Source organism: Camelina sativa, chromosome 12, assembly GCF_000633955.1.
Source record: "Camelina sativa cultivar DH55 chromosome 12, Cs, whole genome shotgun sequence".
In the NCBI taxonomy this organism is placed as follows: domain Eukaryota; kingdom Viridiplantae; phylum Streptophyta; class Magnoliopsida; order Brassicales; family Brassicaceae; genus Camelina; species Camelina sativa.
In genome coordinates, this window is record NC_025696.1 from 14,949,358 (window position 1) to 14,974,714 (window position 25,357).

General features: G+C 36.5%; 5 protein-coding genes across 7 annotated transcripts; 3 read left to right on the forward strand and 2 right to left on the reverse strand.

The window, feature by feature from the left end:
- On the forward strand, window positions 7,174–8,847 carry LOC104731758 (putative pentatricopeptide repeat-containing protein At4g17915). The gene has a single exon (XM_010451237.2). It carries the CDS (start codon window positions 7,371–7,373, stop codon window positions 8,763–8,765), a length of 1,395 nt encoding a protein of 464 aa, XP_010449539.1. The 5' UTR covers window positions 7,174–7,370; the 3' UTR covers window positions 8,766–8,847.
- LOC104731757 (uncharacterized protein At4g17910) lies at window positions 8,992–12,129 on the forward strand. Its single transcript, XM_010451236.2, has 16 exons — window positions 8,992–9,129; window positions 9,222–9,285; window positions 9,364–9,409; window positions 9,598–9,734; window positions 9,809–9,885; window positions 9,984–10,056; window positions 10,141–10,230; window positions 10,354–10,427; window positions 10,537–10,624; window positions 10,716–10,842; window positions 10,928–11,032; window positions 11,107–11,230; window positions 11,356–11,407; window positions 11,483–11,527; window positions 11,615–11,713; window positions 11,799–12,129. The coding sequence occupies exons 1-16, from the start codon at window positions 9,077–9,079 to the stop codon at window positions 11,949–11,951; spliced, it is 1,407 nt and encodes a 468-aa protein (XP_010449538.1). The 5' UTR covers window positions 8,992–9,076; the 3' UTR covers window positions 11,952–12,129.
- On the forward strand, window positions 12,829–13,918 carry LOC104731759 (putative RING-H2 finger protein ATL53). Its single transcript, XM_010451238.2, has one exon. It carries the CDS (start codon window positions 12,986–12,988, stop codon window positions 13,892–13,894), a length of 909 nt encoding a protein of 302 aa, XP_010449540.1. The 5' UTR covers window positions 12,829–12,985; the 3' UTR covers window positions 13,895–13,918.
- On the reverse strand, window positions 17,030–19,366 carry LOC104731760. 2 transcript variants are annotated; one of them, XM_010451240.1, is made up of 4 exons: window positions 19,157–19,366; window positions 18,288–18,485; window positions 17,986–18,204; window positions 17,030–17,615 (listed from the first exon to the last, which is right to left on the reverse strand). In XM_010451240.1, the coding sequence occupies exons 1-4, from the start codon at window positions 19,217–19,219 to the stop codon at window positions 17,412–17,414; spliced, it is 684 nt and encodes a 227-aa protein (XP_010449542.1). In that variant the 5' UTR covers window positions 19,220–19,366; the 3' UTR covers window positions 17,030–17,411. The 2 variants fall into 2 exon arrangements, with proteins under 2 accessions (XP_010449542.1, XP_010449541.1); XM_010451239.2 differs by lacking the exon at window positions 19,157–19,366 and adding an exon at window positions 18,559–18,684.
- Window positions 21,992–25,271, reverse strand: LOC104731761 (ubiquitin carboxyl-terminal hydrolase 20-like). 2 transcript variants are annotated; one of them, XM_010451241.2, is made up of 8 exons: window positions 24,475–25,271; window positions 24,273–24,393; window positions 24,090–24,200; window positions 23,812–23,984; window positions 23,382–23,711; window positions 23,150–23,272; window positions 22,543–23,053; window positions 21,992–22,444 (listed from the first exon to the last, which is right to left on the reverse strand). In XM_010451241.2, exons 1-8 carry the CDS (start codon window positions 25,030–25,032, stop codon window positions 22,212–22,214), a joined length of 2,160 nt encoding a protein of 719 aa, XP_010449543.1. In that variant the 5' UTR covers window positions 25,033–25,271; the 3' UTR covers window positions 21,992–22,211. The 2 variants fall into 2 exon arrangements, with proteins under 2 accessions (XP_010449543.1, XP_010449544.1); XM_010451242.2 differs by having other exon boundaries at window positions 22,013–22,435; window positions 24,475–25,269.

The following is a 25,357-nucleotide window of genomic DNA, read 5'->3' on the forward strand; positions in this document are numbered from 1 at the left end:
AGCCAACCCTCAAATTAGAAAGACTAAATAACCGACCAAACCGAACCGAACCGGAAACTATTTTTTCCATTATTTTTGGTTAATTACAGTTATATTCGGCTTGCTATCGGTTATATTAAGTTAATCGACCTAATTTGGATAACATTTGGATTATTTATGGTTATATATTCATCTAACTAACCTATAACCGGAAATAACCGAAAAGTAATTTCAAAAAATTTTAAATTTTCAAATGGTTATCATATTAGTATATCCAAATTACCACCTTAAACCAAACACAATATAACCAAAACCAAACTGTTATATTAAAATCTATAATGTTGGAAATATGAACCCTAAACCTCAAACCCTAACCCTAACCCCTAAATGTCATGTTTTGAATGTTTTACACATTTTGATCAGACTGTGTAAAAATCAATCTTTGTCTATAATTATTACTTTTTATTGCTTATAATGATTGTAATATTCATTTTTTCATTCTATATTTTAATTTTGAGTTATAATAATTCTAATTTACAAATATTTCATAAGTCAGCCGTTTATGTCGATAACTCAGCCATATCAGTCAATTGTTTGAGAAATACTTTTATTAAAAAAAAATTAAATTCAAATTCAAATTTTGAATTCCTTTTAAACAAAAAATCGCTAAAATCTCATTTATTACGCGTGTGGTTCTTAACAATAAACATAATTATTGTTTGTGTCTCACCAACAACTTGCAGCATCTGCCCTGAAAGTCTTGGGAAGTCCACACTCACAAAGCATACTTCTGATCTTTTCGGAAATGATTCTAGGAGAAGTTCGCTTGGTGGACGAGATCTTCTCTCGGGTCATCCATCTTTTGTATTCTCGAGAAGGTTTATAATAAATTAATATATCTGTTGAATAACTCAGCCATAACTTTACCATAACTCAGCCAACCCTCAAATTAGAATGACTAAATAACCGACCAAACCGAACCGAACCAAAAAAAATAATTTTTCCAATTTGGTATTTTTGAATTGGTATGTTTAGATAATTTCGGTTATATTCAGCTTACTTTCAGTTATATTAGGCTAATCTACTTAATTACAATATATTTTGAATTATTTATAGTTATATATTAATCTAACCGACCTATAACCAGAAATAACAAAAAAAATTTTGATTTCTTAAAAAAATATTCAAATGGTAATAATATTAGTATATCCATATTACCACCTTAAACTAAACACATTAAAACACATTAAAACCAAAACCAAAAAACAAATAATGTTATTCATCTGAACCCTACATCTCAAATCCTAAACCCCAACCCTAACACTAACTCCTAAACATCATGTGTTGTATGTTTAACACATTCTGGTGAGATTGTGTAAAAATCAATCTTTTTCTATAATTATTACTTTTTATTGGTTATAATAATTGTAATATTTATATTTCAATTGTACATTTAAATATTGAGTTATAATAATATAAATTTACAAATATTTCATAAGTCAGCCGTGTAAGTCAATAACTCAGCCAACCCTTAGTCACTTTGTCGGATTTTTTTATTTTTTATTCGAATTTTAAGTTCAATTTTTTAATTATTTTTTAACTTAGCCATTCCTTTCTTTTATTTAAAAGCCCAATTAAAATGGGCATAATACAAACTTACAAAACATGATACAAGCTAAATTAAGCCCAATTTTAAGTTAATTCAAACACATAAACAAAAGCTATAAATAAAAGTGAATAACCCATAAGGGGCATAGACACATGTTCTTCCTTTTAACCACGTATCTTGTTACGAAGCTTTTGTTGACACGTGTGTTCTGGATTCTTCTTGCTTCTTCTCGCCGATGAGATCTGTACCAAATACTGAAGCTAAACGCCGGCGTTGAATTCTTCATATTAGATGAAGCTTGTAGTCATGTCTTTGAAACCATCTCTCCACAGATTCATCCGCTGCTTTAGACCATGAGGTCTTCTTCAAGCCTGATCGGCAATTAGCGGCGAAGAAATTACTTAGTCTTTAGAGGAAGAACACAGCCGATGGTTAGTCCAATCACAAGCATGCGGGATTTTAAAATGAACCTAGCTAAGATGGAAGATAGTTAAATCCGCCTAAAGCGGAAAAGAGATCTGATTCATATATATAGAAATCGGAATAGCCGAAAAAACAAAAATCTGCTTCTCTCTGAAAGATAACAGTGAGTTTAAGAGAGAGAAGTCGTTTCGCATGTTTTTAACAGTGTGTTAAGAAAACAAGAATGGTGTAAAAGGTTTTCTTATTTGATTTCATTGTACGGTATAGCTTATATATACATCCTTCACATATGTTTAACCTAAGTACTTTACATAAATGACATTATAAGACTTATAGAATTAGATAATTACATCCTAATAACACTCGTCACTCAATACCCCCCGCAAGTTGGAGTATGAAGGTTACAAATATCCAACTTGGACAAGAACTCATCAAACTCTTTGCGACCGAGAGCTTTGGTAAGTATATCAGCAAGCTGAACCCGTGTGAAAACATGTTGAGGATCAATCACACCTCGAAGAATCTCGTCACGGATGAAGTGACAATCAGACTCAATATGTTTAGTATGTTCGTGGAACACCGGATTCTTGCTGATATGAATAGCAGATTCATTGTCACAATGAAGCGGAACAGGAGAAGTACAGTCAACACCGAGAAATGTAAGCAACTCTCGCAGCCAAAGAATTTCACACACCGTTTCAGCCATGGCTCTATATTCAGCCTCAGCCGAAGATCGCGAGACCACATCCTGTTTCCGTGTTTTCCACGAAACCGGAGAACCCCCTAGCTGAATAACCCAAGCAGTAAGCGACCGACGAGACAGCGGACAACCACCATGATCAGAATCACACCAAGCAGAGATTCGCAAGTCAGTCCCAGCCCGTAACAGAATACCCTGTCCTGGATTTGACTTGAGATACCGAACCACCCGTAGCGCAGCAGCCCAATGAGCTGCCTTGGGAGCATGCATAAACTGAGACAAAATATGGATCACGTAGGAGAGATCAGGCCTCGTCACACTGAGATAAATCAATCGACCAACTAACCGACGGTAAGGATACGGATCCGACAGAGAATCACCCGGAGCCAAAGCCAGAGTATGATCTTGTTCGAGAGGATGAGAAGCCGGCTTAGAACCAAGTAAACCAGTATCAGAGATTATATCGAGAGTGTACTTACGTTGACACAAATACATCCCTGTGGAGTTGCGGGCCACTTCAATGCCCAAAAAATACTTGGAAATACCAAGATCCTTCATATGAAAGCAAGAGCTCAAATAATCTTTGAACCATCAATAACCGCACGAGAACTCCCAGTGATGATGAGATCATCCACATACACAAGAACATGAAGCCGGATATCTGCATCAGCAAAGGCAAATAACGAGTAATCCTTCACACATTGCTGAAAACCATAGTCTAGTAATGTCGTGGAAAGCTTAGCAAACCAACAACGCGGGCCTTGGCGAAGACCATAGAGCGATTTATGAAGACGGCACACTTGGTTCTTATCAGCAGTGCGAAAACCCGGAGGAGGACGAATGAACACCTCTTCCTCCAAATCACCGTGTAAAAATGTGTTATGGACGTCCATCTGATGCACTTCCCAATCGCGAGTAACAGCGACTTGAAGAAAAGATCGGACTGTCGCCATCTTACACACCGGTGCAAACGTCTCCTTTTAATCCAAACCTTCAGTTTGATTGTTACCAAGAACAACCAATCTAGCCTTATACCGCTCCAGTGTACCATCGGATCGATATTTGAATGTGAAAACCCACTTGCAACCAAGGGCTTTCTTTCCCGGAGGCAATGTCTCGACAGTCCAAGTACCCCTGTCCTCCAAAGCATCAATCTCACCACGGACAGCATCACGCCAGCGTTCATCTTCCACTACCTCAGCATAGGTCCGCGGAATAACACCAGCCGTGATAGCGGCAAGAAACACCCGATGGTGGTCAGAAAATTGAGCACAATCAACGTAGGAATCGACTGGATACCAAGAGGAATCAACAAACGAACTATCGGACCCGTCGTGAGTAGTATTCGTCACATAACCATGTAACATTGTCGATGGGATTTTCTGACGACAACCCCGACCAAGAGGAATATCAACATCATTAGAAAGCTGATGAGTTTAATCCTCATTTTCATCGTCATCCTCTGCAGAGGATACCGAAACCTCAACAACCCGCGGAGAAGGAACCAGTAATGACGACGAGACTAGAGGCTCACGAGAGGTAGACAAAGAACCAGGAGGAGGACATACCGGTGTCGGAGACGCAGTAGCATTATCAAGAGAATCCAAGACATCATCCGCAGGCAACAACGTCGCCTCTATTGGATCAGAAATTGGAGCAGGCGGAAGCAGAGTACCCTATTCCACATTATCCTCAAACAGAGAAGAGGTCGTATGAGAAGGAGAAGAACCGAACATGTCAAGAGCAGAATCAGAACGAGACAAAAACGGAAACTCTGTCTCACAAAACACAACATCCCGCGAAGTAGAAACAACGCCAGTCTCAAGGTCGTATACACGCCATCCCTTTTTCCCGAATGGATAACCAAGGAAAACAGACCGATGACTCCGTGAAGCAAATTTATCCCTGCCATGTCGCTGATTATGAACGTAGCAGAGGCAACCAAACACTCTCAAATGGGTCAAAGGCGGAGACCGTACATACAGGATCTCAAACGGAGTCTTACCATTCAAAAGAGGAGTAGGGGTACGGTTGATCAAGTAACCCGCAGTAAGAGCACAAAAACTCCAAAATTCAACCGGTAGATGAGACTGAAAACGCAATGCTCTAGCCACATTCAAAATGTGACGATGTTTACGCTCAACACGGCCGTTTTGTTGAGGCGTTCCGACACAGGACGTTTCAAGTAGAATTCCTTTCTCTCGAAAGAAATTGGTAAGGGAAATACATTCGGAACCATTGTCACTGCGTATTGTCTTGACCTTCTTCTCAAACTGACGTTCGACGAGAGCAATAAAATTTCGGAGAGTAGTTGAGGTTTCTGTTTTATTTGGCAACAAATAAATCCAAACAGCTCTAGAATAATCATCAAGGATTGTAAGAAAGTAACGTGAGCCACAGATAGATGTAGTTCGGTAAGGCCCCCATAAATCACAATGTACTAATTCAAAAACCTCAGATGTTTTATTGATACTCAAAGGAAAAGAATCTCTTGTTTGCTTGGAGCGAATACAAACGTCACAAGACTTAGAATCAAAATCACTACTAATACTAGACTCGGATCGATGTAACATCTCCATAACTTTAGAGGACGGATGTCCCAAACGACGATGCCACACATCTCCTTGCAACACGTCCACAGTTTGTGCCATCCTCGCAGCTGCTACGCCTCTAAAGAAATATAGTCCATTCAGTTGTTCACCTGCCCCAATCAGCGTCGTTGTGATGTGGTCCTGGATAATACACAACTTATCAGAAATCTGAAAAAGACACCCACTATCTTGTGTTAACTGTGAAACAGAGATAAGATGGCATTGTAAGCCATCAACAAAGAAGACGTTGAACAACTGAAGATGAGATCCTAACGAAACTTTTCCTTGTTTAGTAGTAACCGTAAATCTACCATCAGGTAATTTGATGAACATTGGAGCCATCTCACTCACATCCGTGAGAAAACCAATATCACCACTCATATGGTTCAAAGCTCCGGTGTCAATTATCCATGATTCAACAAAAAACTTACCCGATAGATGATCACTAGCATCAGGAGAGCGACCACTCAGCACCTCGCGTAGACGTTTCTATTCAGCATCCGTCAACCCGCTAAAACCGATGCGATCAGCATTCGTAATCGCAGAGGCTGCAACAGGCGGAGGAGCAGATGCACTAACTTGATTCACTCGAGCTGGTTCGACCCGAGAATCAGAGGATGGTACAGGTTGAGAAGGTGACATCAGTCGACGATCGTTAGATGAGGTTCCACCACCACTCTGTTTCGAGAAAGGCTGTTTAGAACGAGGTCGATCCCCCCACCACCATGGATAACCAATCCTCCGAAAGCAATGATCAGCGAGATGACCGTTCCTCTCACAACTAGTACACACAGCGGATGGATCACGCAACTCTGTTGGAGGACGAGGACGTGATGTCGTCTGCACCGCGAAGCTAACACCATCAGTACGTCAGCCATTCGCACCACTCGTCGTGATTCCTCATCTTGAGTTACCACTTGATAAGCTTCATCAATCGTCGGAAGTGGGTCACGAGAAAGAAGAGAGGATTTGACAGAGCCAAATATTGTCTCATCCAAACCCATCAAAAACTGATGGAGCTTGTCTTCTTCACGCTCTCTCGCAATCTCTTCCACAGTCTTAGCACGTTGAAAATCGGCCAGAGTAGTCCAAAGCTTCGTGAGCTTTCCGTAATACGCTTCTACAGCAAGTCCTTTTTGTTGGCAATTCGCCAATTCTGTTTTAAGCCTTTGAACCCGTTGTCCATTCTTCAACGAGAACCTCTTCTGTATGTGTGTCCAGAGATCATGAGCTATCTCATGATGGGACAAGGAACTGCTCAGATCAGGAGCAATCGTGAGCTTAATCCAAGACACGACCATTGCATTGTTAGCCCACCAATCTTCAAGGTCTTCCGAGTCGTCAGCAGGTTTTGTTATCGTTCCATCGGCGAACCCAAATTTCTTCCTTGCACGCAAAGCAAGTCGAATATTCAAAGACCACTCATCATAGTTCGGACCACGTAGCTGGGGTTGAGAGATAACAGAACCGGGATTATCACCGGAGCTGAGATCATATGGATCAATCCTCCGTCGTGAGGATTCGGTCCGTACACGAGTAGCCTTAGTAACAGAGGATTCTTCACTCATTGTTTAGAAAAGAATAAGAAAGTAAATCGATTAGAATATATCGAATTACCTAGGTCAAACAAAGAGAAGAAAATAAATCAGATCAGATAAGAGAGCTAAGATCGTAGACCTAAAATTTTAGGTATTGCTCTGATACCATGTTAAGAAAACAAGAATAGTGTAAAAGGTTTTCTTATTTGATTTCATTGTATAGCATAGCCTATATATACATCCTTCAAAATCGAAAAACAAATTTAATGAGTAAATTGTAATTAACTACTGGGCACTAAACATTTGAGTAATTTTTAAAAAATTTATAGATATGAGTAATAACTTAGAAGTTGAAGACTGTTCTTGTAGAACCCCTCACATTCTTCGCCGAGATCTGAATCTAAATTATCGAACTTTCTCCAATTCTTTCGTTTGTTTATCAAATCCAAATGCCACGAATTCATCTGCAAAGCTTGCTTCTTCTTCTTCTTCTACCATTCTTCTATGTTTGTTCGGATTAATCCGATAGAATGGTTCGTGGGTTGGTGAATTTCACCGGACTATCAACGAGGCTATTAAACATTTGCGTTGATTCGCTCTGCAAGTTTCGGAAACTGGAGAAAGCCGAGTCTTTAATCATAGACGGAATCAGATTAGGTGTGCCCCCTGATGTCGTCACTTACAACACATTGATCAGTGGGTATTGTCGATTCGTCGGTATAGAAGAAGCTACTTACGCCGTGACTCGTCGGATGAGAGACGCAGGGATTAGACCAGACGTCGCTACGTATAACTCTTTAATCGCTGGAGCAGCTAAACAGCTGATGTTAGATCGTGTCCTCTACCTGTTCGACGAAATGCTTGAATGGGGTATATATCCTGATTTGTGGAGTTATAATACTTTGATGTGTTGTTATTTTAAGCTAGGGAAACAAGAAGAAGCGTTTCGGGTTCTTTATAAGGATCTTCAGCTCGCTGGGCTAAGTCCTGGTCCTGATACATACAATGTTCTCCTTGATGCTCTATGCAAGTGTGGGTATATAGACAATGCTCTTGAGCTATTTAAGGAGATGCAGAGTAAGTTTAAACCGGAGCTTATGACTTATAACATTCTTATTAACGGGCTTTGTAAAGCCAGGAGGGTCGGTACTGCGAAATGGATGCTAACAGAGCTCAGGAGATCGGGTTACACTCCCAATGCTGTTACATACACTACAATACTAAAGTTATATTTCAAGACTAGGAGGATTCGAAGAGGGCTTCAGTTGTTTTTAGAGATGAAGAGAGAAGGTTATACTTATGACGGGTACGCGTATTTCGCTGTTGTTAGCGCTTTGATTAAGACAGGAAGAACGAAAGAGGCGTATGAGTATATGCAAGAGCTAGTTAGGAAAGGTAGGAGACATGACATTGTTTCGTACAACACATTGTTGAATCTGTATTTTAAAGACGGGAATTTGGATGCGGTTGATGATTTGTTAGGAGAGATAGAGCGGAAAGGAATGAAAGCTGATGAGTATACGCACACGATTATAGTCAATGGTTTGTTGAGGACAGGACAGACGAGAAGAGCTGAGCAGCATTTTGTAAGTATGGGAGAGATGGGGATTGGATTGAATCTTGTGACTTGTAATTGTTTGGTTGATGGATTGTGTAAAGCGGGTCACGTGGACCGAGCGATGAGATATTTTGAGTCGATGGAAGTGAAAGATGAGTATAGTTACACTTCTGTTGTGCATAATCTCTGTAAGGACATGAGGTTTGTTTGTGCTTCGAAGCTGCTACTGTCGTGTTACAATAAAGGTATTAAGATTCCGACATCAGCGAGACGAGCGGTTTTGTCGGGTTTACGGATGTCGGGGTGTTATGGTGAAGCCAGGAAAGCCAAGGCCGAAATGAAGCTGACTCCGGTTGGGAATTCCTGACGGTCTTCTTCTTACACCACAAGTGTTGAAGTGAAAGTAATGTACTTGTGTATCATGAAATAGAATAACAGTTTTGATTGAACCGACGGGGCCTATTAATTGAACCGGACGGTTCGTGATTAAAGCGAACTTAAAATCTGTACATTCATGTGAACCGGATAAAATCCCACTAACCGGACCTATTAGTTGAACCGGCCGGTTCGTGATTTTGAGCCAAATTAAAATCTTCTTCATAGTAGTAGTTTGATCAACGAGGAAGGGACTGACGAAAGTTTTGATCTTTAAATCTCTGAGTTTTTTTTTTTTTTTTGATGGATTCTCTTCCAAAGCAGACTCTGAATCCAAACAAGCATCTCAAAGAAGAGTAAAGATTCTCTCTTTTTGTCCACTCGATTTTTGAAATTTGTGATTTCTCCTCTGTTTATTGGGTTTTTGTTGGAATTGACTTTGGGGCAGATTTGTAAGCAATCTTGATGGATCTTCAATTCTGGAAATCGCAGCACTATTGACCATTGTCCCTGTAAGTGTATTTCCTTTTGGACCCGTTTCTTCGATTTTTGCTCAGTTTCTGATGATTGATTGACGTTTTTGGTTTCAGCTCTTGGTTCTTTTGCGTTACTCCATTGGTCTTCACTGCAAAATTGGTTCGTTATCTCAATCTATTTCATCTTCTTAGTAACAAATCTGGTCATAGAATTTGGAAAAATGTATGCTTTTTTTTGTAAGAGGAATCACATCATTGAGGTCTAAAGATGTTAGTGCTCTTTTTGAAGTTGAGTGATGTTTATCTTAGTTCGATTAGTCTAAAGATGTTGTTACATCTTCGTTATAGATGATAATGGTGGTAAAGCCGTTTCATCGAAGAAGAACGACGATGAGGTTGTTGTTTCCAGAAATTGGAAGGCTTATACTTATGCCATATGCTTGGACTTCATCTTCATTGTCTTTCCCATGCTCCTGTTTTTCACTGTATGTTCCTCTTAAACTCTTTTCCAGTTTTTCCACATTTGATCCTTCTTTATGATCATTGAAACTGATTACAGGTTCTATCAGAATGGGTCTATCATGGAACAGTCTTGTTGTCTTTGTTGTTGCTGATTCTTTCTGTGACTGCCAAAAGGTAGAACTTGTAAGTCATGGCATTTTCCGTTATTTTCCAAACCAAACATGTGTTAGTTACGGGTTTTGACTTAAGCTAACTGAAGCTTTTAAAACTAGATCTTCTTCAGGGTTGCAGAGAGGACAGGCTCTCTCGTTTAGAGCAAGCGTATCTTCTTATAGAGTTGCTCTGGTATACAACATTACTTTAGTTTTACTTTAAGCCAACTCTGCTTTTATCTTTCCATCTACTCTGAAGGGATTATCTTCATTGCAGATGCTTATTACATGCTTGTGTATCTTGGGGGTTGACTTTACTATCTTTCCGAGGAGGTACGCCAAGACAGAGACTTACGGTACTAGCTTGGTATGCTTGAAATGTCAAACCTCATAGTCCTTTAGGCTCTAAACTAATATATGAGATTTGTTCATCCTATTGTGAATAGTAACTTTGTATCTGTCTTGATATTACAATTTGAAATGCAAACAGATGGATCTTGGGGTCGGCTCTTTTGTTTTAGCAAATGCTATTGTTTCTCGGCAAGCTAGAGACGTGTCATCAGGGTGAGTGATTGATTCTCCTTGGCACTCCGTTATCCTTTTCTTGTAATGCATTGTTATTACTTCAGCATTATGCAAACTTGGTCCAATTTTTTTACTTGTATTGCTTCAGAAACTTGATAACTGGAATTAAAGCAACCGCTCCACTGTTATTACTCGGGTTTATTCGTCTCTGGACTACTTCAGGTGTGGATTATCAGGTAAATAAACTTTCCACGATTCCTCTTCATTGTGTCTTGCTGCTTATCCCTTTACAAAGTCTAACCATTGTTGGTTCTAAACTATACGAAGGTCCATGTTACGGAATATGGAGTACACTGGAATTTCTTTTTCACACTTGCAGCCATATCCATTCTCACATCATTTGTTAACATACCAGCTAAGTACTGTGGAATCGTAGGTTTCGCTGTTCTTGCAGGTACAATCCAGTTTTACTTCCTTTTCTCTCTTAATTACAAGATAGTGAAACCTAACTAGCTTCTTCAACGTCCATTGGTTCTCAGGATACCAAACTTGGTTGGTTAGTGGACTGAACACATATTTGCTTTCAGACGAAAGAGGAACTGACATTATCAGCAAAAACAAGGAAGGAGTATTTAGCATTCTTGGTAAGGTTTGATTTGATTTGGTTTACTTACTACTTTTTTTTTATTCTTCCGCATCTAAATCTCTTTTGATTCAGGGTACTGGGGCATGTACCTCCTTGGCGTTCACTTAGGCCATCGTCTCTTTTACGCAAAACATTCAAATATTCGAAGCACCACGAGCTCAATCGCAAGAGTCTTTCTCGTTTCTCTTCTCTTATGGTAACAGCAAGCTGTTATAGAACATACCATCTCATTATGATAAGAAACTCTCATTATGATAAGCAAGCTGTTATAGAAAATACCATCTCATTATGATAGGGCATATATATGTATGTTTGTTTCAGGGTTGTGACTATACTTCTTGACAACTACGTTGAGAGGATTTCTCGTCGAACGGTAATGATACTCACTTAAAACTCAAAAAGCATTTTAGGGGACAAGATTGATTGAAACCATTTCTACATTATGCAGTGCAACATGCCTTATGTTACTTGGGTGCTCGCGCAAGATCTTCAGGTCTCTTTATAGTTCAGAATTGATTCTAGTGGACCACGCTTTGTCTTTGTGACTTGAGATTTGATTCGTCTCTGCTTTTATTTGCAGGCGCTTGGGATATTTATGCTGTCTAGTTATATACCTGTGAACAAACTTTCATCACTTGAAGAAGCAATTGACCAAAATCTATTAGCTACCTTTCTGCTTGTGAGTATCTTGTCAACTGAAACTCTACAATCTTTATCAATCTGGATCCTCTTTGAACTGATTTCACTTGTCTCGTTGTTTACAGGCAAACCTTGGTACAGGAATGGTGAACCTCACTATGGATACCATCTTTGCTTCTCCATTCTCTTCTCTTCTAATATTAACAGTTTACGCCTTTGCTTTATCTGCTATAATCGGAACCGTTCATTTCTCTGGTTTCCGGTTAAAGTTCTGGTAAATTAATAGCTCACAACATCTTGTAAACTTGACACTAGTTTTAGATTCAGATATGATTGTGTGACATATGAGCAGAGAAGTTAAAGACAGTCTTGTGAAGTCTGAATTTTTCTTCTTGCCGTGATGAGTTTCTTTTTCATTACAGAGTGACTTTTATTATTGATGATAAGACTGACTTTTTCAACAACGACCAGAAATCTTTTTATCACCTGTTAACATATCATCAAATCAAACCAAACATCATAAGGATATCACAAGAAGTGTTTGACATGATCAACTTACCAATAACTCCTCAAGTGTAGTTTTTGATTCAAGATCAGCAGATTTGTTGATCCCCAAAAAAGTGAGCAGAATAAATAGACTTAGCGTTTGAGAGCTTTTTTGTTGCTTCATCCCTTTCTGTAACTGGACTAATGTTGTCACTAAAACACTCGGGCTTACTTGAACTTTCTTGGGGAATTGTTTCTTGTTGCATATCAATTCAAGGTATGTATCAATGAGGATAATAACCGAAGTTATAAACTACACCATTGCGGTCGATGCTCAGCTTTGCAAACAGCCCAAACCAAAGAAGCTTTTGGTCAAACTCACGCAGGTTCGACTTAGTAATGTTTAAAATCAACACTATTAATACAGATCTTTCAAATAGAATCATATGACAACAAAATAAAAACTAACCATATTTACGTACCACATTCAATATCTTAGTCAACAAGCCAATTATATCATCAAAAGAAAAAGAAAAAAGACGCTAAAGAACAAAGTTAAAGTCACATTAAAAGAACAAAAAAGTAAGGGGATACCCATAAAAAACAAAGCAAAACTTCTCATATACCACAAGCATATCTCTATTATATATTATTCGATATCAAATTTAGTACCTTCCACATCTGTAAACCTCATTTCATAACACATATATAAACAAAATTCGTACCTTCTTTATGCTACGATTTGGATGATCACATTATAAGAATGATCATTGTTTGATTTGTCCCTCAAGAATCTAATTTCCTCTTCTTCTTTTTTTCATTTTTCATGGAGTCCGATCCAAATCCTAATGCTTGGACTCAATATATAAATCCAAGAGACTGTACTCAAGGCTTATGTTCCACATTTTGCCCTCAATGGTGTAGTTACATCAAGTTCTCTCCACCACCAATATCTTATGAACAACTCCTAAGCGACGGCGTTTCATCAAACCCCAATCTCTCCCCTCTTGTTATTGCCATTATTGGCATATTTATAACTGCCTTTCTCATGGCAACTTACTACACTCTTGTCTCAAAGTACTGCTCCAACGACACCAACAATGAAGCTGCCTCAGAAACCGGAAGATCAGATCTCATTCTCGATGTTAACTCGTCGGAAAATGGAGACCAAGACGACCCTTTTGCTCACGAGTCGTCAAACACCGGTTTAGACGATGCTGTCATTAAAAAGATTGGATTCTTCAAGTTAAAGAAGCATCAAAACGGGTTCAAGATCAACGGTACTGATTGTTCAATATGTCTTGGAGAGTTTAACGAAGACGAGAGCTTAAGGTTGTTGCCTAAATGCAACCACATTTTCCACGTCGTTTGTATCGATCGGTGGCTTAAGTCTCACTCAAATTGTCCACTTTGTCGGGCTAAGATCGTCGTGCCTACCACTCAACAACCCGATCATCGTGTTGTGGTGATGAATCTTGATCAGTTTACAAGTAATGAAGGCAATGTAGTCGTTGTTGATCATCGGGAAGTGGTTAGTGTTGCGATTAGTTCTCATCATCCACGTCGGTTCTCGGCCGCGGATATTGTTATGCGGATAAGCAGAGACGGAGAAGAGGAAGAAGGAAATAATGATCTTGAAACTGGAAACAGAGTGAAGCATGTAGACTTAAAAAGATCATTCTCAAGTGGTGGATTGATTCTTGGGACTCAAGGAAGGACTAGATCATATCTCTAAACCTACTTCCCCTTACTCTGATTAGTTTCCTTTACATTATCTTTTTTTTTTTGGGGTGGGGGTGGGCATATGAAAGTATGAAACATATATTATTGTATTTACACTTTGAGAAATTTTTACATACATACATATAAATATAATGGATACAAACATCATCTTATAGTTTAAAGGTTTTAAGTTTCTGTGTCTTTATATACTTTTTGGTTTTTTAGAGAATTTAAATCATCACATACAATTGGATTTAATTTTATTACAGTTTATATATTTACTACTCCCTCCGTTCTAATTTAGTTGTCGTTCTAGGATTTAATTTTTATTTCATATTAGTTGTTGTTTTAGATTTTCAATGCAGATGTTTGATGAATATTCCAATCTTATCTCTGCTACTTTAAAGTTTCAACCAATGAAAAAATTATAAAATATATTAATGAAGGGCAAAACATAAAATTTAATAATTTCCTTAATTTGTGTGCAAAAACTTTAAACGACAGTTAAATTAGAATGGAGGGAGTATTGATTAAACTTGATATGGCTTTTTTTTAGTGGATATCATCGAGAACATTAGATGGTTTTCTTTTGATGTGTTAGTTAAAGTATTTTGTTCTCCGAATTTAATTGGTTTTAGCGAGAAGCTGAGACTACACCATTTTTTTTTTTTTTTTTTTTTTTTTTNTTCTTTTGTCACGAACCGAATTTTGATTTTCATTAAATTAAACTGGTACAGTAGGTAAGGAAAGTAAAGCTGATTTAGCTAACTCATCAGCTTCCCTATTCCTGTCTCTTGGTACAAACACAAAGGAAATAAGTTCGAAACTAGCAGATAGACTTAGGATATCGTGGTGAATCCCATGAAGCTCCTTGAAAGAAGCTTCCTGATTAAGCGCTTTGATCAACTGAAGTGAATCTGAAGCGAAAGAGACTCGATTGAGGTTTAAATCGATGGCTTGGTGGATGGCTAACAGGAGAGCGGTTGCTTCAGCCATTAGCGGAGAGGCAATGTTGGAGGCCGTAGATCCAGCTGAGATCGATGGTTGGTACCTGGCAAGGAAGATCCGTCCAAATCCAGCTTCCCTCGTCTCTTCCCGCCATGATGCGTCGGAGAAGCACTGGACAACATCCAACGAGGGATCTGGAGTTACATGGATCTGTTTTGGTGGTACCGGGGGGGGGAGCTGGTGTTGTGCCACGGACCATTCTCGGGCTAAGGCGGTGGCTAGGGTACAGACTACACCATTAAACATTATAAACTTTAAACTAATCAATTTCTTTTTTTTGGAGTAACATTTTTATTTGGGAAAAATGTCATTTAATACATGAACTTCCAGAAAAAAACGATGAACTTTGTGGAGGTTATTTAATATATCGAATTTTGTTAATTAGTCATTTAAAATACCAAATATCGTTAACCAAGCCAAATTACACATGTCGCTAAATGAGATAACTGAACAACTAACGACCGTTACTTCGCCATTTAACGACATGTTGTTTTTGGCTATATGAATGATATTTTGTGTTTTAAATGACTACTCAACAAAACTTGAAGTATTAAATGACTTCTTACAAAATTTATGATTTTTTTGGCCTAAATTTGAAAGTTTATGTATTTAATTGTATTTTATCTAACTTGAGTAGTCTAATTTTTTTTATTCAACTAAGAATGACTAATTGTTGAATGAGTTATTTTAACATCCAAAATCAAAATCATAATCATCCTATACTCTTCAAAAATTTAAATTAAAAATATAGCAAATATTATGTTTTAAAGATAAAGTCATATAAACACATTATTAAATTGGGGTATATGTCAATAAAAATGTAATTATGGAATTTCCGTCACATGTATATTATTTTTGTTTGTTAATAGACAAATAAAATTTAGCACAGGGGTTCTCATAGTATTTTTTAAAAAGTAAATATTATTTTTAATTATTTTTTGTTTTCGGAAAACATAAAAGAATAATACATCAACAAATTTAACAAATCACCTCTTAAATAATAGATAAGATATAAGAATATGTTTTTAATTACATAAATAGTAGATGATATATTTTCTGTAAAATAATATCCACGTCATGAATATAATTCATGAAAAAATTTCAAGTTTAAAATATCTTCAACTCAATTGATATAAATAAATAATATATTTTTTTTAATTCTAACCGAAAATATTATTGCAAAGGATATTTGCTGCAAATGTACAAATAACATTAAACTGTATAATAGTCAAATTAAGCTTGATTTTATGGTATAAAGATATAAAGCAAAGAGTGTTGAGTAATGTGAACAAAACCAAAAAATCAAAATACATTATCTTTTTTACTTACGCATAATTCGATTAAGAGTCTTTTCGTCTTGCTGAGCATAAAAAATATTAAATTATATAATTTTGTTTAATACATGAACTTTCAAATTTAGGTCAAAAAAATCATAAACTTTGTGAGAGGTTATTTAATACATCAAGTTTTGACACTAAATATCAAATATATTTGATGAAGTCAAAACAACATGTAATAGTCGTTAGTTTTTCAGTTATCTCATTTAACGATATGTATATTTTGGTTTGGTCAAATATAGTTGACAAAATCAAAAACAACATGTAATAGTCGTTAGTTTTTCAGTTATCTCATTTAACGACATGTATATTTTGGTTTGGTCAATGATATTAGTGTTTTAAATAGCTAGTCAACAGAATTTGATGTATTAAATGGCCTCTAATTTCATGGTTTTTTTGCTTACATTTGGAAGTTTATGTATAAAAGGACATTTTTTCCATTTTCATTTTGGTTCGTTCCATATAATTTTACTATAATGGACATATATTCCAAATACCCAAATGGTTCTCTTCTCAAGAAAAGTTTAAAGAGAAAAGCAAATAAGACCTTCCCTACCAAATTGCTTTCCAACACAATGTCCCATGAGAATTAATATCTAATTTACAACGAATAAAATTTAAATTTATTATCACAACACCAATTATATTTAAAATTCGCTCCATTTATTCAACTAAGGACCATATGTTATTTAATTTGGTAGAGGCGTAGAGCCAAAAAGAAACTCTATTCCAAACTTTTTAAGTCCAAATACTTTGAAATGAATCGTTCATTCAGCCTAATATTTTCTTGAAATCGCAAAAAAAATAAACAAAGGTAGGAAATCTCATTATTTATTAATTATTCCAGATCCATGTATGCACCTAACCAACCAAATTTACACCATGCATACACATAAAATGAAAAACCAAAAACTACTTTTGTTTTTTATTCCCACTAAAACCCCTATATTTCCCTTTCTACCCTTTTTGCATCACAATATACAAAACAAGCACATTACAGTATTCACATATTTTCCCATATTAGTAGGACAAAACCTAACTTAATGCCTTTTTTTTTTTCTATGCTAACACAAGCAAAAGATCATTTCTTTGGTATATGAGAACAGATCAGAGACAACAAGTCTCTGTATTAGCTACCTTTGTGTGTAAATCTTATAGATGAAGAAACTGGCATTAATGGCATTCTTATCCCATCGGTGATCGATGAGGTATTCCCTTTCTTCGCTTGGCGATTCTGCAGTTGCTAGATGTAGTAAGTGGAGGTGTTGATGGGCTAAAACTCTGGAGATTTGTAATGTTCTTCCCAATCCCAATGCTGCTACTTGAATCATCTGTTTCCATCAGAAGGTTCTCTCTTCCCTTTTGGAATCCTCTAGTTGTTCCAGCAATCTTTATTTCATTTCCCAAAAACATAGAGAAAGTAAACTTTATCAGAAAAAATGATTCCAAGAAAGATATGTTTCGATCTTTTTCTAGAAGACGATTAAACAAAGAGTTTACCGAAATGCTAGGATAATAAGTTAGGTGAAACTGTAAAAACATATACTATCAGATTTCAGGATGACCAATTTCAAAAGTTTTGTTATTTTCTTCCTGCGGTTAAATGGGAATTGAATTTACCAAAAAATGCAAGCAAATGTTAGGTGAAACTGTATGAAACGTGTAAATAGGGGGAAATAAGTGTATCAACCATATAAATCAAAGTTTCTTTCTATTTGATGCAATAAAAAATGAAAAGTTGGTAGTATTGGAAATGTACCTTGCAACCAAGAGAGCAGAAGCGGAAGCTATCATCGACGAGGCTACGATAGCAAACCTTGCAGGTATTGGTTACACCTTTCCCTGGCCTAGGCTGAGGCCTCTCATTCAAGAAGACGACTTTAGCACTATTAATCACATATGTTTGGATCCCAGCTATATCAAGATACTTTTGTATCTCATTCACCCTTATAACATCATGATAAGAAGATCTCCTTATCTGCCAAAACCAATCAAGACAATCTCAAAACCTCAACAAGAGACACAAGTATTATACAACAATTCAAGATCAAGACCATTTACCTGAATGGTGCGATGATCCTTGTGATGAGCAAGACAAAGAGAGCAAAGAGGGCCATTGGTACAGTCTAAGCAATACATATTGCATTCACTCTTATGAGAGTCTCCATGAAACTTGCAATGAACAAAGAATTGCTCTTTAAGCAAAGGTTTAAGCCATGGAGGCCACCTGTTGTCTTCCTCCTCCGGTCCACCAGCTCCCTGTACCAACCAATATAAAGATTATTCATAATCTAGTATTTCATAAACCATCATTACCATTTGCTATATATACCTCAAAAGACCATATAGACATAGCTCTTAAACCACCATTAAAAACTTCATTAAACTCATATTCTTTGGAATTGAACTTGTGATAGAAGTTTGAAATTTGATTCTGTTCCATTTTAAAAAAGTTGTATGAAAAAGGAGTCGTAGAAATGTTCCAGATTCGTGCTTCACTATTTCACTGGATTTGAGAGGGTTTAAAAGTATTAAAATTTGGTATATAATAGAAAAGCATATTGTACCAATTTGTGACACCAAATAAAGTAAAATTAACTAACGGAATCGAGCTTGAGAGAGAATAAAAATGAGCCATTGTTCTGGTTCTTCCAAAATAAAAATCAAATATTTTTTTTTTGTGTTAGGTACACGAAACAGAGCACTTCAATGAAGAACCCAAATTCAGAACCATTTTGAATTCAAACAAAAAAAAAAAAGATTACTACTTTTCGCCATTTTCAAGACTTTGAGTTTCAAATTCAATCAAAAAACCCAACCCAGAAGAAAAAAATCGATAAATGAGAAACCATTACACATTTGAAGAACAGAGAAGAAGTAAAAAAAAACAGAGAATTTTTTTAAAAAAAGGAATTGTTTTAAAGTAGTACCATGATTCTTCTGTTCTTAGGCTTGAATTCACGGATGGTGTTCTCTTGATCCTCGATCGCCATTTCGTAATTGCACAAAGACGAAGAAGAAGAAGAAAAAAGAGAGTCTTTTTTTGAGTCAGCTTCCAACTTTTTTCTAGAGAGAGAGAGAAGATTTCTTGCAGAGAAGGTTTAAAAGAGAGAGAGTGAGTCTCTCTTATCTTAGCAAAGTCGACCAACCCAAACCTCTCTCCTCTTCTCTCAAAATTTATATTTTATAATTCTTTTTTTTTTTTTTACTTTTTTGTTATAAATCTTTTAGTTATTGAAAATGTTACTATACTTCTCCTATTTTTATATATCTGAAATTTATTTCTATTATTATTTGGACCTATCTTAATTTAGTAGCTAATATTGTTTCTATTACATATAGCCTTAGAACACAACATTATTGTTGTTGGATGTTTACATACACATTGCATTTATGTGTTAATAAATATTTTTTTTGCCTATGTTATTAATATGGAATTTTTGTTTATCTTTAGCATATGAATATTATTATTTTTGGTTAGGAAAGTGTAAGTTTTTCGTGTTTGATATTATATTAAGCCAAGTGGAGAAAACTCTTGCTTTGCTCCATTATTGTAGTTTTGACATCTCATCCTTTATACGGTAAGAAATTTTTGTTTTTATATATGATGTGAATGTGTGTGTATATACATGCGCATGTAATTCTATTATATGTGTGCATAAGAATGAGTTGGAACAAGTGTGAATCGCACTTTACTTTGTTCTTATTATTGGTGTGTATGTTTGTATATAATAAGAAGATGGATGATATCAATAATAATTAGATTCCATTTTGTTATTAGCTTTTAAAGCGAGCAATAAGCGGAGACAAGCTCATGAATTGGACATAATAACCTAATCCATCTGTACTTGTTTTTATAGCTTTTTTCTTATTAATATACTTAAAATAAAGAGGAAATTAATGCAGAAACTTAGGTCAAAAGATGGGTGATTAATATATAAACAATAAGACACCCTTTTTTGTTTATTATTATTAGTGCTTGCGTTTGGTTGTTGTTCTAATTTAATTAGGTATATTAACATTGCAAAGTCAGTACTAACTATTCCAATATGCATCACTTGAAAGGGAAATTGCATTTTAAACTCATGTTCTTTTGATTAGACAATCATCTATATACAGAGAATTTAATCCATTGTTTACACCAAACTTTTTGTTTTGAATCGTTGTCATGTCTCGTCTGAAATGAATGTACAATTAGTTTTGCTAAACGAATATGAAATTCATAATTTGCCGAACACTTCTAGATTATCTCGTTTTTTTGTTTTGTTCTATATCCGATTAGGTAAAACGTGGAAATTATTTGATTAAAATTCATGTATATAAGAAGAGTCTACTCATTGCGTTGTTAAGTACTAGAGAGTAGAGACTTCCGTGTTTCATGCAGATATATAATTTGTTGATAAATCTTTGTTTGTTACTCTATGTATGAACCCTATCATGTAATTTGTTGAAATGCCTACAATAAAATAAAGGAATGACGACAAGGAAATAAATTAAAAAAGGAAACATATAATATGCATTCCATTAGACGTCATATGATAATAACAGCTTTTATATCATTTGTCATGCATGATGGCATTAGATGGGTAGATGCCAATTTGTTGTCTATTTATTTTTTAATAGAAAAAAATGAGACATATATTTCATACAAAACTGAAACTATTTAGTAAGTTGGATTTTACCAAAAAAAAACTATTTAGTAAGTTGGAAGTATAAATCTTTATTTGATGATAAGTTAGTATCTTTGTGAAAATCTGTGCAGTCATTTAAATAGGAACACACACCACAAGTCTTATATGTATTTTTATTGTCCATTGACTTTGAAAAAAGACGCCACTTGACTTTGATTTTCCCAATCCTTGAATTTGTGTTTCGTATTTTACATTTTTTTTGGTTACAAAATATTAATATATTTTCGTTTATCACATTTTGATCTCTATATCTTACACATTACTTTAGTTCAGACTACATACACTTGTGTTCAATATTCAAGTTAACTTTTGTTTAACTCATGACAAAATTGTGAGGAAAAATCGTTTTATAAGTAAACATATATAAACACGAGTTATTTTCCTTGAAGTTAAAACTAAAATACTAAAAATAAAAATAAATTAAAATTGAAAGGGTTTGTTTAGTCAAAATTGAAGCTCTTTGGACACGGCACGCCATATCTGACCCGGTGGAGTGGACCATCTTCTTCTTATCATCCTTTTCCTTTGTTTATTCTTCTTTCATTAATTCATTTTTTTATAAATTCTAGCAAATTATATACTACTTTATCAACCATAAAAACTAAACAAGAGTAGTAGACTCAGTCGAAGATCATATTCATAGATTAGTTTCTTCGAGGGCATTCGATAAACACAGTTGAATATTTCTGTCCAATTTTAAAAAGAAAAAAAAAATCGAGATATAGACATGTCACATGTGTATTATCCTAGCCTACTCCACTAATCTTCCAATTTTAAACTCTATATAATGTATATGTTGTCATAGGACTCATACTGCACTAATCTTAAATACTTTTACTGACAACTGTACTTATTTAACATGATTAGTAAATCGGTTTAAGTTGTACTATATACTCTATATTAGAAAAGCAAGAGGTCACCATGAGCGGAATCAAACCGGTCGGTTATCATTTCTGTTAAATCATTCATTCTTCACATTTGCATTTTTTTTTTCCGTCGAAGTCAAGAGATCGAACTTTTACCAATTCAACCAAAGATAGTCCTCTAATAAAGTATACGAGAGGATCCAACCCATTAACAAAATCTAAAACTTTATTTAGATTCTGAATCCTTGCTTCTTATCATTAAAAACCAAGTCAACACCAGAGTAGCATAACTACTACTATGCAGTATGCACAAAACCGAAAACGAATTAAGCCTGATTTAAGTCTCTAATCAAAAGTCATTACCCCATCTTTAGAACACCTAGTAGCTAAATAAGCGATCAAGAAAGTCAACAAGATATCTCTCTCTCTCATGTTGTTTTTAGTTTTTTGGGTGGAGAACCAGTTGTTGTAGAAATCGCTTGATCCAACAAATCTCTAGCACGAGGTGAAGGTTTCTTCATGAGGTCTCCACTAACAAAGTCTTCTTCCTTGGAAACTGCAACGTCACTTATTAATAATGGCTGCTTCCAAGGCTTTTTTTGGTTCTCTGCGGTTTCTTCCATTTGCTTGAGCTGCATTCGAAAAGTTCCTTCTGCAGAATCTCAACACACACATACACATACACCAAGTAAGTAGTAGACTCCCCAAGTTAACATTGATACGAAGAAAACATATCATCCTGTAATAAAAGTATAGTACCTTGCTGTTTTTGGGATGAGTCCTGATCTTCAACCATCAGCAGAGGGAAAAAATCATCACCAGTGGTAGCTCTTTCAATGGCTAAACAAGTATTGGGTTCTTTTTCACTCCATGGAACGTAAGGATCATCAGTCTCAAGCGGGTCCATAAGCTCTGGCATAGAAGAATCCTCGTCACTAGAAGACTCTGCTGATAGAAACACGTCTTCGTTTAGCTCGTTAGAGAGGGATACAAAATCTTCTTCTGTCTTGACATGTTGGTTAGACACTCCCGCTGAGTCGCAGGGTTTGCTGGATTTATCGACATTCTCATAACTGATCTCTGATAAACACTCCCCGTTAGAAGAATCAAGCACAGACTTTGGCGAAGAATTCGCTAAACTCGCTTCAAGCAATGGAAGCAATGGCTGCATCTGTTCAGCGATGCTAGAAAACCATGGAGTTCCTTCCCGTGCATAAAAAAGAATGTATGAATCCTGTGACAGCACACTATCTTCATCGATTCTGGTAACCTGCCGAAGTTTGCCAAAAACACAAGGAGGAAAAGTTCATTTATGGAAACTATCTATTAAACCACCCAAATCAACTGGATTTACTTAAAATATCACCTTCGCGTCATCAAATTGATGCCATATCTTGGGAGCAGACCTCACATAGGACGAGTAATGTCCATAGGTTACTGAATACCCGAGATGCTCCACAAGAGCATAAAGATGGTATTTTGTAGGAACCTGAAGAAGAAGAAATAAAGGAAGTATTTTTCGAAGTGTGCAGACATATACAAATTTTGAGTAAATGAAAGGGGGAGATAAGAGATAGTTTACTGCAAGTTTCACGTACATCGTTTTCCTCTTTATCCCTCATATATGGCTGTAAGTCTAACTCCAATGGGATCTTGACATGCTTGAAGATCTTCTCCATAAAAAATCCATTATTCTTGAATCTCTTGAGATGAAATGTGACAACTAGAGGAAGCTTATCAAGCAAGAGTTGCTTCTCCTTTGAGACTTTTTCATTACAGTTATCACATGTCAATTGCTCGTCAAGCTTTTCCACACGGGTAAATGATTCTAGTGCACTCTCAAGGGTATCGATATCTTCAATTTCCAAACTCAACCCAACAGACTTTTCAAATGTATCAGAGATGGAGTTGCAGTTGCAGCAACGGAGCTGAGACCAGAAATACGCACATGTTTACCGAAAATAAACCGAAACTACTACTGAAAATAGCTTTTGACACGTGATATGTATAGTTTGAGTGACTTCTTACCCCACTGATGAGACGGCCGCCAAAGACCTGGTCAACAAAGTTGGTTTCTTGAGAAGACACATAGCTGCGGTAACTTGTTCGATCCAAACAACATCTCTCCAACTTATCCAAAAATGCTTGCAGAAACTCATGAGCATCTTCTTGTTGATAACGCTGGAAGTCAGGAGAAAAATCTATGGCAGCTAAGGAATACAAATCAATGCATCTCAGAAAACAAAATCAGAGAATCCCAAAAGAAAACTATGCCATCCAAAGAAACAATTCAAATAAAAGGATACAATTAAGATGGTGAAGAAAATAATCCGGAGCCATTGGGATTCTTTCAGGCCTCAGTGCAAAATCAATGTGAGCTCGAAGAACCCTTATAACACAGAAGAACTCATTACCACCTACAAAATTCACAAGATCATTATTCATTACAAAAGGCAACATAAACAAATACTACATTATAAGAGTCTTACAGTTACAGGGATCTTGATATTTGTATGAACGAAGGCCTTCGATAAGTGGCACAGTGTGAGTGAAACACTGCAAAACCGAATTAAGGAAACAAGTGTTGCCTAGATTCCAAAGCCCAGCACCCTACAAAAAAAATGTCAAATTCGTAATCAGAGATCAAAATTGAAAACAAATGCAGCAACCAAAAAAAATTTGAAAACATACAACGCCAGTAACGGGCTCATCGATCTTCAGAGGTCTTTGCATGAACCCAGACAACAAAGGCTCGTTACATTCCTTCTTAGAGTTGGAGTTGTCATCATCATCACTTCCAAATCCAGGCGAGACATTAGGCGTCCAAGGTTGGCTATTCTCACGGGGATCATCAGACGAGGACCCGTCCCAGATAACATCGTCCAAATCGTCAAGAGTTTGCGAATTAGTAGTCCCAATTCGAACCTGAGACTCTAGCATGCCTTGAGTCCCGTTGCCGAACTCATCGTAATCGAAATTGATCGGAGAAGGAACGAATTGTGTTTCGTCGGAAGAAGACGAAGAGGTATACTCATCGAAGTTCGGAGGCGAATCACGATCTCGATCGGGAGACGTAAGAGCCAATGACTGAACATTAACAACATCAGCATCAATCGACGGGATTTGCGAATTAGGGGAAGGCGAAGGCGAAGGCGAGTCCTCAATCTCGTCTAGGGTTTCGATCGAGTTGGGGATTAGCGGAGTACGAGAGAGAATCGAAGAGGAAACGTCGGAATTAGCCACCAACATCGTCTTCAAGGGTTCGATTTCTAACAAAAATTAGGGTTTCGTGAAATTGGGAGATGAAAAGTCGAAATTCCGGTGCAACACTATCAAACTTTGATTAGAGAAAGATCGGAGGAAGGAGGGAAGAGACTAGGAGATGAGTTGAATTGGGAGGGAAAATCGAATCGCCATGATTTTTAGGGTTTTATAAATCTCTCTCTCTCTCTCTCTCTGCACAAAAAAGAAGACAAATTTGTGAGGCGTAAAACTGTAAAGTGTGTTTATGTGATAGATACAGATATGCTTCCAGATACGGTAAATTTGTTTTTTCCCTTAGGGTCGGTGGTCA